We start from the raw sequence: 14,032 nt of genomic DNA on the forward strand, positions 1-14,032 counted from the left end.
TCTATCAGGCTGATAGGTAAATCCCACCAAGCGAACGGTCGTCCTCAGTGCTGCCAGAACATGCAATATTTTTACTCCCTCCTGCCATTACAATCAATGCTATGTCACCTCAGAAGGGGGTAAAAATATCGCACATTCTGGTAGCACTGGTCGTCCTATTGGAATTACTTTATACATATTTTCTGTACCACCACTTTAAGTACATAGTATATATAAACAAAATTAAGCCTTTGTGAGTGCGATAATACGTGTGATTAAAGTGAGAAGAAATATCGAACTTTTCTTTTACAAAAAAATGAATGAAAGACATTTGCGCTTGTATCATTTTTTTTCCAAACAGAGGAAAAATTAGAACTTTTAGGTGCATATTTAGTAAAAATTGTACAGAAAGGTAAAGCGTTCTCATCCGCATATTTATCTTTGTCTTTGGCTTGGATAAGCAATTACACCTGTCGGTTGAAATATCTTACTTACGTTACTTAGTGTGTAATGTATAACTATTTTCTCCATAATGATATTCATGACTCGAGTAAATTCTTTTTGATTTAAGTTAGTTATTTTATTTTTTATTTTTCAGTCTATTAATTTCTAATTTTATATAATAGGTAATAAAATTAAAATTTTGCTTATAAAAAATTTTTTTATACATTTTTGTTGAAAAATGAACTTCTGTTTTTGACAATGTAAACATAACAGTGCGTATATAAGTGAATATAAAATATCAGTATGCGGAAAAGTATATCAGAGTTGATGTCAGTATCAATGATGAAGATGAACAATTATCATCAATATCTACAAATATAGTAACATTACTTAGTTATATTAAATTATATATACACTCATAAATCATCGTTGAATAAATACTTGTTATTTTTGACTAATTACTTATATTGTGAAATGTTTAATTTTCACCGTCATGACCAGAGCACCAACCAATTGTGGCAGAGATTTGTAATAATAATCCAAGAGCACTAACAGTTGCTCCAAACAATAAAGATCCTGTACCAGTTGCATCCAATGATTGTAAGAATGAAAATAATGAACCAGCAGCTATGGTTGGTAATTGCCACCTTGCAGCCAATGAGCCAGCCGTTATTCCACTAGATCCAAAACCTAAAATTGGCAATATTGTTAGACCAATTGTACCACCGATAACACAACTAGCTGATGTGCTTATTAATATACATTGACGTAGTATTCGTAAATTGTGTTCGTTGACTAATGGTCTATTACAAATATCGCACTCCTGATAATCCATCTATCGAAGATTTAAAATACTCTGTATGCATCGAGTGCTAAGCAACAACTGGTTTAATCATTACATAGGTAGCACGTACAGATGTGGTCATTAATGCCTGGTATACTAAAGTAGAGCAGTGCTGGTTTAGTATATCAGACATTAATGTCCATATCTGCATACGGAAAAAAGTTTTCGTTATCGCAAGGTAGCAAATTGTTTGTTGCTCTTAGAAATGGTTTATAACTATAACAAAACTGTTGTGTTACACTACAATAATTGATTTCTTAAAGTAACGAAAGAAACTTTTACACGGAGAAAATGTTATATTAGCACTAACAATACTTGTTCTGTAGATTTTACTGTCTTAGATGCTAATTGAATTTGTAAAAGTCAAGATCATAAATATAATAATTTAAATATTATAGTCAAAACAAATGAATAATTTTTGCGAAATTCATAGAAACATAAATTTGGTCATATGGTTAACTTTTCTGTTGTTTTCAAATAAAAATCACTATATACTCGATACTATTATTTCTTATTTTATCTACTGGATTTTATATAGAATGGATAAAAAAAAAATTATAAAGTTTATAGTAATTTAATTTAAATTAATTGTAATATTCAAGCTCTATTCTCACAAATGTTGTCAACTCAAAATTGTAATATTATCAAAGAGATTTTTGATATATTGTCATTTACAAAGAAATCGTAAAAAAATTATTCATTTTTACAATTCTCTATTCAATTATTACATACTTGTATTATAATTTTTACAAATCGTAAAATTTATAATACTGATAGTAAGAATTAACAAAGAAATCAAATTTTTTACTAATAGTAGTAATTTTTGGTTTGGATTGTAAATTTTTTTTTCTGAAAGTATTTTTTAATTGACGAATGTAATTATTAATTAATTTTGAGTTGTCTTTTATTTTCGTGCATTAAAAAAAAAAAAGCAATCAAACCGTGCTTATGTTAGAAACACAATTTTATAAAGTATGCAATAATTTCAAATTATTTTATTGAATTACTAATTGTTAATTGAGTTACAATAATTAAATTTAAAAACTTATGATATATAAATGAATTTAAATTCAAATCAATAAAATATTTATTGTTATATTTTTAATCTTCTGTTTTTATATAAATAACTTTACAATATAATGAAAAACAAAATGTAACTTGGTACAATAATGGAATGGCGAAGTATGTATAATTACAAATTATTACAACATAAATATATAATTAAGGTACATATAACACAGTCTCTTATAAATAACTAATTACTTATGATAAACTCTAACCTAATATTTTTAAAAAAGCCTTAGATTTATTTTTAATTAAAAACACACATGCACTTGCTTCATCTCGTATCATATGTACACATCAATCATGAAATCTTGTTTTTTATCCAATTAATCATTTTTTACCGTAATTGAATCTCATTCAAAATCTCAAAAGATGTGACCGCCATCAGAATCAATTTTTCATTTATTATTATTATTATTATGTGTGTGTGTGTGTGTGTGTGTGTGTGTGTGTGTGTTTTTTTTTTTTTTAAAGTATGCACTACAAATTTTGGTTTTTTTGTAATTCATTTGTGAATAAATCTTTTACTGATAATTTTAACGACCATCACTATAAATTATAAAAATTTTTTTAATGCAAAGTTTGGTCAAAAGCAATACGTATTATATTCAAAAATATGAATAGAATTACATATTTGTATTTTTTCGAAAATATTTTTTCTCTTCACAAATAGTCCACATGCATAGCAAGTGTACATTGAGGTATACTGAAGAGCTTGATATTATACTGAGACGAAACTGCTATATTCAAAAGAAAATACTTGAACAGTTACTAACACCTTTAGCAAATTATTAAACAAGAATAGTAGATGTGGACTATTTTTGAAAAGAAAAAAAAATTCTCGTAAAAATACAAATATGTCATTCTATTCATAGTGTTTTGAATTAAATACGTATTGCTTTTGACAAAACTTGGCATTAAAAAAATTTTTATAAATCTTTTACTTTTTTCCAAATTGAGTTTACATTCCTTTCTGACGGATCCGAATTGCGGTACTTACCGTAATTTGTCGTAATTTACGGCGTTCGGAAGAATGACGGTATTTTTCAGTAAAATACGGTATTTAACAGTAAGCGCGCGGTATTTTATGGTAAATCACTGTATTTTTATCGTACCACTGCAATAAGAGAGCGGCAACTTACCGTAAAATTTTGGCAAACTTGCCATATTTTACCGTAAAGTGAAGTATTGCACCGCCTAAACTCAAAAAATAAAAAAGCATACTGTGCTTATGGCATTAATTCTGCAAATGCGGTAAATAGCTGCATTTTATCATAATTCGCCGTAAAATACCATAAATTACCGTCATTACTGTAAAATGCCATAATTTGCCGTAGGAATATCATATTTTACGGGACGTTACCGTATTTTGGATCTGCCAGGACTCTAATAAGTATTTTTTCATATTAATTATTCAAAGATATCTTAAAAACTCTAAAATACTAGGCATTATGATTCTGATGCTGTTTCGTAAATGAGTAGAAAAACAAAAACTTGAAATTTTTTTCTGTTTAATACTCTTTAACCTTCAGAGATTTAATTAGATCAATACAATTATTTTCATCAAGCTTTTCATTCCTGTTCATTTAATCTCAGTCCGTCGATCTCACTTATTGCAATCTCATGAAATATTTATATAAGTTTACTTTGGTTAATTAAATAAACTGTAATATTCTTTTATTAATTTTATATAAATCATTGGTTTGGTTTTTGATAGTTAATAATATATAAGAAGCTCAAATAACATATATTGCAGCATATAAGTGATGTTATTTGTATTATATTTATAAATTTAGTAGAGAAATTAATTATTACTTCATCTATTTATCATAAATATATTGTTGATTTTACCGATATAAATATATTACTCAAAAATATGGCAAGATTAATTATTTATTCCTTTGGTATACATCATCTATTTCATTTTTCACTTTGGTCCAAGTTTACATTAAACAAACATTGCAATTATTTCTTCTTGTATGATCATCATCATCATATTTTTTAATCATTTACAACTGTTTGTAATTAGCTTTTTAAAAAACTATTTTTTATATACATTTTGATTAAATAATTGCCCCATTAATTTATTACTAAGAGTGTGCGAATGCGAGCTCACAAATTATTTGTGTCGAATCGAGTAGTAATCGAAATTCGAATCAATTAATTTGAATTTTGAATTTACAAATAATTTGAATATTCGTAAGTTTTCCGATTATGTAATCGTAAATTTTTGAATTTTGGGTATTTTCAAATTATTAAAAAATTCGAAGTATTCGTAATTTTTCGAGTTAATCACAAGTTAGATATAAATTTTATGTTTGAATATCCGAATTTTAATTGAATAATGTGAAAATTTAGGAATAATTCGGATGTTTCGGATTCTTCGAATAATTCTAAAATTTACGAATAATTCAAATTATTTAATAAACTACAGAAAAAAAACGGGGTAATTCCAGGCGGTGTAGGTGTTAAATTTCAACACTGAAAGCGGTATTAAAATAATACCGCCGCTGGTGTAAATATTATTTGCCGGTGTTAAAATATTTTTAGGTGTTGAATATATTTTACTTTGTGAACATTTTTACTTACTCGGTCACGACAGTTAAACAGTATTGTTGTAAATTAATTAAATCACTGGTGATTAAAATGGTGGATGAAAAATTGTGTAATTTTTAAATGAATTACGTATAACATAAATAATTATTTATAAAAGTATATAGTAAAATTGAAATTTCCTTCAGATAATATTCATTAAATTTTTATATTTTTAATTTCCCGCTAAGAAAATTGAAAATTTTTAAAAATTCGTGAAGTTATTGGTTTCGATCCGATTTTCGAAAATCGAATTTCTATCAGATCTTGACGTTTTGTGGCTCTAGGAAGCTATTCTGACTATTCCTGGATGGACGTCCGTGTGTGTGTGAGTTGGGCCAGTTGTCAGTTGGACCTAGTCTGTGGGATCAGTTGTCATGGAACCATTGATTAGATTTTGGGGTAGATCGGTCATGTAGTTTACAAGTTGTACGAAGAATAAAAATAAAAAATTTTTTTTGTTTTTGGTTTTTTACGTATAACTTATAAACAACTTGCCCGATTCACCTGAAAATGTGAACAGTTTTAAGTCTGGTTGAGCTCTTTCGATTGCCACTAAGAACGTTCAAATCGGTTCATTTCATCCAAAGATATCGTTGGACAAAAATTATGATTTTTCAGTGAAGGTATGTTTTACCGGCCTAAAAAATTTTTGAGCTCGATGAGCTCAAAATTTATAAGTAATAATGTTTCCAAGCTCACTGAACTCGGAAACAGCTGGAAGTTTTAGGACAGGCCCGCAGAGTCAGGTGGTTCTCAGATTTTCATAATACATTTATTTTTCTAACTTCTATACGTCGAATTTTTTCTACACCGATTTAACACCGGTATTTTAACACCGTCAAATTATACCGGCTACACCGGTTTTATTTCATTCTAACACCACACGGTGATAAATTGGTTCATTTTCAACACTTCTTCATTACAGTGTAGTTATATTCGATTCAATTGATACACTATTCGCACAGCATCTCTATTTATTACTATTTGTAATTTCATTTTGTAAAATCGTTCGTTATATTTATTTTATCATTATTATGATTAACATTATTGAATAATAATAAATCATTTTGATCTTTAGTGTTATCGGTTTTTTTTCCCTGCATATCGATGTAAGATTGAGGCCGATCCTTTGTAGGTGTTTTTAAATTATTTTCACAATTACTCGTCACACTTACTCTACGTAATTTAATAGGACTTTCATAATGATTAACATTCAAATTATCCGGTCGTTCATTGACATAAGTCGTTTTTAATGGTTCTTCTGGAAAGGTACAAATTGGATCTTGCCAAAGAGCTTGAAGTTTATCGATTTTATCACATTTTGTTATAGGCTCTGCCGATGGTTTACTGAGGTAGTTAACTGCTTCTGTACGAAAAGTACTAAAGTTGCCGCTTATTATTCCTTCATTACTTGTACCTAAATAAATTAATTTTATAGATTATTTATTTTTCATTAAAATAATGTTTGCACATTTCAAATGCAAAGTAATGAATGTTATATATTCGCTTAAAAAGTTTACGATAATAAATTCACTTTGATAACATCTACAAACACTGAGCAGAAAGGGAATGATTAAAAAGTGTAAATTTCTTGACGTAAGAATTATTTTAAATAATTATTTCATTTAATTAAATGTCCAGAAAAAAAAACGAGTTTACTGTTAGAAAAAAGTTGATGCTTTTTTAACTCCCCGCTAAGAAAATTGCAAATTTTCAAAAATTCGGGAAGTTATTGGTTTCAGTCCGATTTTTGAGAATCGAATTTCTAAGAGATCTTAACGTTTTGAGGTTCTAGGAGGCTATCCTGACTAATTTCACGATGATGTCCGAGTCTATGTATGTATGTAGGTATGTATATATGTAAATATCTGTAACTGTTGAACGGATGAACCGATTTTGATCATCAAGGTGTCATTCGACGCGGCTTGCCAATATCTAAAAGCTGATAAAAATTGAGTTTGATCGGCAGGGCTCGTTCAGAGATATTCCAAAAATAAACTTTTTTCGAAAATGTTTTTTTTGAATAACTTTTAATTCGCTCTATGGATTGATTCCAAAATCTTATCAGCTTTAAAACTTTGTAAGCCGCGTCGAATGCCACCTCAAACATCAAAATCGGTCAATTCTTTCAAGAGAAACCGTTGTCGAAAGAATTAAAAAAAAAAATTTTTTAGTATTTTGAAAATTTCTTAAAAATGACTCGATAAATCAATTTCAAAATCTGATCAGTTGTAGAACTCAATAAAACGCATCGATTGCCACCTTGAACGTCTCAATCGGTTTATTCGTTCGAGAGATATCGTTTGAGAAAAAATCGTAAAAAACGTTTTTTTTTTCGAAAACAAAGGCATAAAAAAGTATTTTCGAGCTCGAAGAGCTCGAAAATGTATCTACAACAATTTTTCGAGCTCCAGCTCGAAATAGACGGGAAGTTTTGGGGCTGGCCCGCAGGGTCAACCGACAGACCGATTTTTTTTTTACCAATTACTAATTTTTATGAAAGTAAAGAAAAAAAAATTTTTAATAGTAATAAGTAACTCTATACAAACAAAAATTATATTAAATGAATATAATACAGTTTAAAAGATTTTCGGAATGAAAGTCGTTTTAATTCGGAGTGATTGCGGAGCGGATGACTGTGTATTTATTTAATCTCCTCGAAGTAAAATTCACTTCAAAGTAGAGTTTATTTTAATATTAAAACTCCGGATTGAACTGAATGAGGATTTAAGGAGGTTCGACCAAATCTAATGTAAAAAGAATTTTCCAACTTTAAGATTTGAAACTTAGTATACATGTACAGAAGTACTTTATCTATGTATTCTCAAAATTTGAATATGATTCACCATCTAGTTTTTTAGAAGAAAAGATTTAAAAATTACATTTTTAAAGTTCTTATACACAGTCTCTTATGACGGACAAGCTTCCGTCATGGCGTATTCGATTTTTTTCATTATTAACCTTCCAAGTTTAAGAAATAAAAAACCACTTGCTATAAACTTGAATATTTTTAGATTATGATAAGATTTTAACAATATAGTGCTACCATTGTCATTATTTAAATAATTCAAGTTAAGCTTTATTTTTTAATCTCGTACATTGACAGAGATACATATTATTGAGGGTTTGACAATGTCGCGGAAGCAGCTGAGAGAAAAAACAAGGATAGAAATACATTAATAAGAGATTCGAGATTAGAATTAAATTTTTCCCGCTTTATTTTGAATATTCGTGTGTAAGAAGTTAGAAGGCGCTGTTACCAAATCTTTTTATTAAATCATATGAGTCAAAAATAACCAAGTTATTTAATTACTTTCTTTAATTAAATAACTAATAAATATTAATTCATGAATTCGTTATGTTATTATAAATTGAAATAATGAATTTTCATAACTATTAGGAGAATTTAGCAAACCAAAAAATTCAAACACTACTTTGACTCACTAGTTTCGATCGAACCCCCTTAAATATGCTAAGAGAAAAAAATGTATATTTCCATATAAAATTTCTTAATTTAAATATTAGTTTACTTAAATAATGCCAAGAAAATATTTTATTAATTTTAGTAAAAATGCATTGTCTACAGAAATTTATGAGTAGATTTAAATTGTTATAAATAATTGTTATAAAGATAAGAAATATTATACTTCGATGTAGTAATTTTTTCTTGTTTTTAGTATTATGAGTCAAGTAAACATGTTTACTTGAATTAAATTTTTTTTCTCTCAATACAAAATGCAGATCACTCCGAAATCACTCCACTGAAAAAACGAACTCCCAGTTTACTCCGTATGCGATGTGATTTTTCTAAAACTCTATTGGAATTCCGAATGACGGAGTAAATTCCAATTTAAATGAAACTCGTCGTCACTCTGAATTCACTCCTGATTTTTTTATAGTGTATTTCTTAATGAAGTGAATTATTGATTCCACAATATTTTTCTAATCACAAGTAACTTTCTTGCTCAGTTTATAGCACAGAAGAATTTAATAAGACAAATGTATTATAAAAAAAATTAATTTAATAAATACTAGAAATCGTTGATTTGATAGTTCATGGCTTAATTTATCGATAAATTGAAAAAAAAAAAAATTTATAAAAATTTTAAAAAATATCATTTTAGTGATTTGTAAACCTATAATTTAGATATGAACATTTAAAATGTACGCAATCATTTTTTTTTTCAAATATTTTTTTAAAATACTTACTAGTTGGACTATCAAGTGCATGAAGTGACGCAAAATAAGCTTGATTATGAACAGTTCGAGGATTTAAATCAAGATACTCAACACCATCCTCAAGCATACGTTCCCATTGACAAGTAAGTTCTTTAAATGAGGGCCTCATACCGGGTTCATCATGCCAACACGAAACCATTAATTTGTATCTGTAATAAGAAAAAAAGAGTATGTAAAAAATTAATTTTTTCAAAATTTTATACAAGTGGTCCTCCTTAAATCTGGAAAATTCTGTTACAGCAACTTAACCGAGAGTTAAAAATAGCATAAATTAAATCGAATTCATACTGCAATCAAAATGATTTAATACGCATTGATAAAATAAAATAAACTAAAATAACAAACTATAAATATAGTAAATTTCCGAACATTGAGAAATTTATATTGTATTTTTTAATTATGAATAAATAAATATATATATTTATAAGCAGTATACTTACAATTGTGAAGAACAATTAGCAGGCCTCTCCATTCGATATCCGGCTTTGAGTAGATTGTACAGATTATGAACATCTACACCTGGGTAAGGCGAAGCACCAAGCGTTACTAATTCCCATAAAAGCACTCCAAAGCTCCATACATCCGATTTACTCGTGTACACATGATCAGCAAGAGATTCGGGGGCCATCCACTTAACCGGTACTATATTGATATAATCGAGTTCAATATTATTTAATCATCAATTATAATTATTAATTATTATTTAATTTATTAATTGAATAATGAAGTTTGGATCAAAATACCTCTTCCTTTACTTCGTTTCAAATATGCATCATCCTCGTAAACATCTCGAGTCAGTCCGAAGTCAGAAATTTTGCAAACTTTACCAGTTGCAAGCAGAACATTTCTGGCAGCAAGATCGCGATGCACTAACTGTTAAATTGATTACATAGTTTAGAATTGGTCTATATATATATATATATATACATAATAAAAGCTGTGAATAATTGAAACAATGTTTCAGAATAATGTCTTGTGGTTTTTACTTTAATGTCAGCCAAGTACGCCATTCCTTTGCTGATCTGCCAAGCAAAGGAAAGTATATCATGAGGAGTTATTGTGTAATTTAACGAAGTATCTTGTAATTCTTCATGTGTGTTGCCAGGCGATGCAGATAATAAAGATGTTGAACAAGGAACACGTCCTTCTGATTCAAGGTGACGGCTTCTTCTTAAATAATTTCTGCAAAAGAAAAACATTTTTTTGTTTTTTATAAAAATAATGTATTTTTATATTGTTATTTTATAAATCACATGCAAATTGATAATGAGGACATACTACACGGAGAGAAAATTATGGTAACAGTTACAATATATTATGGGAATGGTTCCTATACTGCATGGTAACCGGTTTTTTTTGAAATGTTGATTATAGGAACGGCACCCATATACATTATGGTAATCATTCCTATAATTATGGGTATAATTCCTATATGGTATCGGAATAGTTCCTATGGAATTATGGTAATGGTTACTATAATATTATGGTAATCGTTACTATAATATTATGGGAATGATTACCATAATATTATGGTAACCATTACCATATACGCTTAGGAACCGTTACAATGTGGTTATAGGATTGGTTCCTATTTGCTTATGGGAACTATTCCTATGGGTATGGTAATCATTACCATGATTCTTTAACATGCGATATGGGAACTGTTACCATAATGATAGTAATTGTTCCCATACTTATGGAAACTTTCCCAGAAAGTATGGGTCTATATCCCATAATCCCAAGTAATCATTACCATAACGGTATGGGATATTTCATAAACGTACTAGGAACAGTTACTATAATTTTTTCTCCGTGTATGTAAATATATAACTTGTCACTATATTTATTAATATGGTAAATAATTATTCGAATGACACTTCAATTATTGTTTCAATTTATTTTGTTGAATGTTATAAGGGAAAAAAATTTAATTACTAAAGTTTTACGATCACTAGACGGTTATTGTTTTGGGTGGTATGCATTCTAGTGGTCATGGAATTTGTTGAGTTGAGGATTTCCGGGTACATTAGACAGACAATGGTATTTTTATTGGACTCCACATTGACAATATACATAGCATAATATATTTAAATGTATCACGTGTTTTTTTTATATTGAATAGAAAGGGTTCAAATTTTTACGTTTATATTATTACCCACATGGAAAAAATTTATATTTTTATTTCGTGTACGAAAATATATATTTTATTATAAAGCATTGTATATTTTCAAAATATAATTTGCCGGTTATAAATTTCAATATAACGAAATATAATCGAAACATATATTTTAAAGTATATAATAACTGTTATAAAAAAAAATAAAAATGTTCTCGTATATTTTTCCAACATATCGCATTATATATTGGATAATATACGTTAAAATATATAATATAAATATCTTCTTAACCGGAAAAATGAATATATTCAATTTATCAGTTTAACTCAGAAAAGAAACTAAAACTACAAATTAATAAAGAAATAACAGATATCTCAGTACATATTAAGTAAATCTGACCGTAGGTGTTTATATGTATGTGTGCGTTTCAATCGGTAGATAATATATACATTAATATTATAAAACTACTCATATGGTTATAATATAATTTTCAATATATGGATTTCATGCAGCTTGAATATACTCTAACATATAATATTATACATCATAGTCGTATATTTTGAAAATATATAATTATATGATCAAAACGGGAAAAAAATACACTGATAGAAGAATTTATTTGAACCAAATAAGATTTATTAATAGTTAATAAATGATTTATTTGAAAGTTTAACCAAATAAATATTTATTAATAGTTAATAAATATTTGAATAGGAAATGACACATGAACCTAATTAAGTACACTGTGAAAAATTTCCAACAAATTTTACTATGGGTGCATTGTAATACCGGACCATACGAAAACTGGTACAAAATTTACAAGTGTCCCATAGCAAAACGTATGCGCACAGGCCCCAATCGTGTTGTCTGCGCATACGTTTACTATGGGACACATGTAAATTTTGTACCAGTTTTCTTATGGTCCGGTGTTACAATGCAGCCATAGTAAAATTTAATGGGAATTTTTCACAGTGTAGGGTTATGATAAATAATTTATAGTCCCATTGAAGTATACTTTTTTTAAAAAAATAATACTCACAGTAATTAATTGAAAAATTTTCAGCATTTTTTTTATTTATAAAACAATATTTAGTTGATTATTTTTTGAATTTGTTACACTAGACAATATACTGAAAGGCATTGTAAACAGAAAGTGGCGCTGTAGTCAAAAATCATAGTGATGTTCACTCAAATATGAGATTTATTAACTATTAATAAATCTATATTTGAGCCAAATAAATGCTTATTTCAGCCAAATAAGGCAGAAAAACTGTTTCAAATAAATGCATTTATTAATATCAAATAAATACTTCTATCAGTGTAGTTATTTCAATATATATGACTTCTTACATAAATTATTGTATTGTAATATAAACTGTGTTATATTCAGTATAATTTTAGGATATAAATTTTTTTCATGTGGGATAATATTATTATTATTATTATTATTATTATTATTATTATCATTGTTATTATTATCATTGTTATTTAATATAAAATATAAAAAAATAGAAGAGTCTTATAGAAAATTCACTGGTATTTTTTGTTATTTTTACCTCAATGAACCAAATTCAGCGAATTCGATAATCAAATAGACTGGGCCTCCAGGCGATGTACAAGCACCAAGTAATCTAATAACGTTCGGATGTTGCGCTTCTTTAAGTAGTTGATATTCGGAAAGAAGATCAGCAAGTTCAGATCCACTTGCATCTTCTTTTAGTGTTTTTACAGCGACAGTTGTCGGTCCTGGCCAACCTCCAATATCAACAGCTTTAGCTCGTAATACTCTGCCGAATTCACCTTCGCCCAACACTTGCTCGATTGTTAATCTTGATCTTGAAAACTCCCATTTAGGATCCGGCTAAAAATTTTTGTCAAAAATATGATCATATTTATATTTTTTTTTAATTGCTAATTTGATTTTGAAAAATAAAAAAAAAAAAAAAAGCGCTAACCAATATTAAGTACAGACCGAATTACTAATTTTTAAAAACTGGTTCGATTGGCATTCAGAATTAGTGAATATTCAGTTATTTCACTTATTTATGTTTAGAGAGTATATTATTGCAGCTTTCATCAATATACTCCATTATGAATTTTTTATATTAAACTAACGAAATCTAAAATTAATCAGTTACATTGACATTTAATAATTTGATGACAAGTAACGTAATTTTGAAATACAATAATAATTTTTAACTTCCCACTAAGAAAATTGCAAATTTTCCAAAATTCGGGAAGTTATTGTTTTCACCCCGATTTGTGAAAATCAAAATTTCGACAGATGTCGACGTTTTGAGGTTCTAGGAAGATATTCTGACTAAATTCAAGATGATGTCCGAGTGTAAGTACGTATGTACGTATGTAAATATTCTGTAACTTTTGAACGGATAAATCGATTTTGATCTTCGAGGTGTTATTCGACGCGGCGTGTTATTTACTATAAATACTGAAAATTTGAGTTTAATCGGTGGCGTGTGTTTGGAGATATTTCAAAAATAAAATTTTTTTAAAAAATGTTTTTTTGAATAACTTTCAGTTCACTCGATGGATTGATTCCAAAATCTTATCAACTTTAAAACTTTTTAAGCCGCGTCGAATGCCGCCTTAACAATCAAAATCAGTTCATTTGTTCAAGAGAAACCGTTAACGAAGGAATTAAAAAAAAAAATTTGTTTTTAGTATTTTGAAAATTTCTTAAAAACGACTCGATAAATCAATTTCAAAATCTGATCAGTTGTAGAACTAA

General features: G+C 27.9%; 2 protein-coding genes across 4 annotated transcripts in view; both read right to left on the minus strand.

Annotated features, from left to right (window-relative positions):
• Positions 1–665: 665 nt before the first annotated feature.
• LOC103571454 (uncharacterized) lies at positions 666–1,622 on the minus strand. The gene is made up of 2 exons (XM_008549622.2): positions 1,186–1,622; positions 666–1,113 (listed from the first exon to the last, which is right to left on the minus strand). Exons 1-2 carry the CDS (start codon positions 1,256–1,258, stop codon positions 902–904), a joined length of 285 nt encoding a protein of 94 aa, XP_008547844.1. The 5' UTR covers positions 1,259–1,622; the 3' UTR covers positions 666–901.
• A 770-nt stretch (positions 1,623–2,392) lies between these two features.
• Positions 2,393–14,032, minus strand: part of LOC103571463 (proto-oncogene tyrosine-protein kinase receptor Ret) — a 72,176-nt gene continuing 60,536 nt past the window's right edge. For all 3 annotated transcript variants that reach the window (XM_014442642.2, XM_014442641.2, XM_014442640.2), the window contains exons 15-20: positions 12,840–13,144; positions 10,153–10,348; positions 9,910–10,039; positions 9,607–9,808; positions 9,137–9,315; positions 2,393–6,344 (exon numbers count right to left, since the gene is read on the minus strand). In XM_014442642.2, coding sequence (XP_014298128.1) covers positions 5,920–6,344; positions 9,137–9,315; positions 9,607–9,808; positions 9,910–10,039; positions 10,153–10,348; positions 12,840–13,144 — 1,437 coding nt within the window. In that variant the 3' untranslated portion in view covers positions 2,393–5,919. The remainder of the gene's footprint in view (positions 6,345–9,136; positions 9,316–9,606; positions 9,809–9,909; positions 10,040–10,152; positions 10,349–12,839; positions 13,145–14,032) is intronic.

Source organism: Microplitis demolitor, chromosome 7, assembly GCF_026212275.2.
Source record: "Microplitis demolitor isolate Queensland-Clemson2020A chromosome 7, iyMicDemo2.1a, whole genome shotgun sequence".
Lineage (NCBI taxonomy): Eukaryota > Metazoa > Arthropoda > Insecta > Hymenoptera > Braconidae > Microplitis > Microplitis demolitor.

Excerpts from the sequence above, each read along its gene's own strand:
- LOC103571454 (XM_008549622.2), bottom strand. The coding sequence starts at position 1,258 with ATGGATTATCAGGAGTGCGATATTTGTAATAGACCATTAGTCAACGAA. Across the intron at positions 1,114-1,185 it reads TTTACGAATACTACGTCAAT|GTTTTGGATCTAGTGGAATA; the intron begins GTATATTAATAA and ends TGCCAATTTTAG.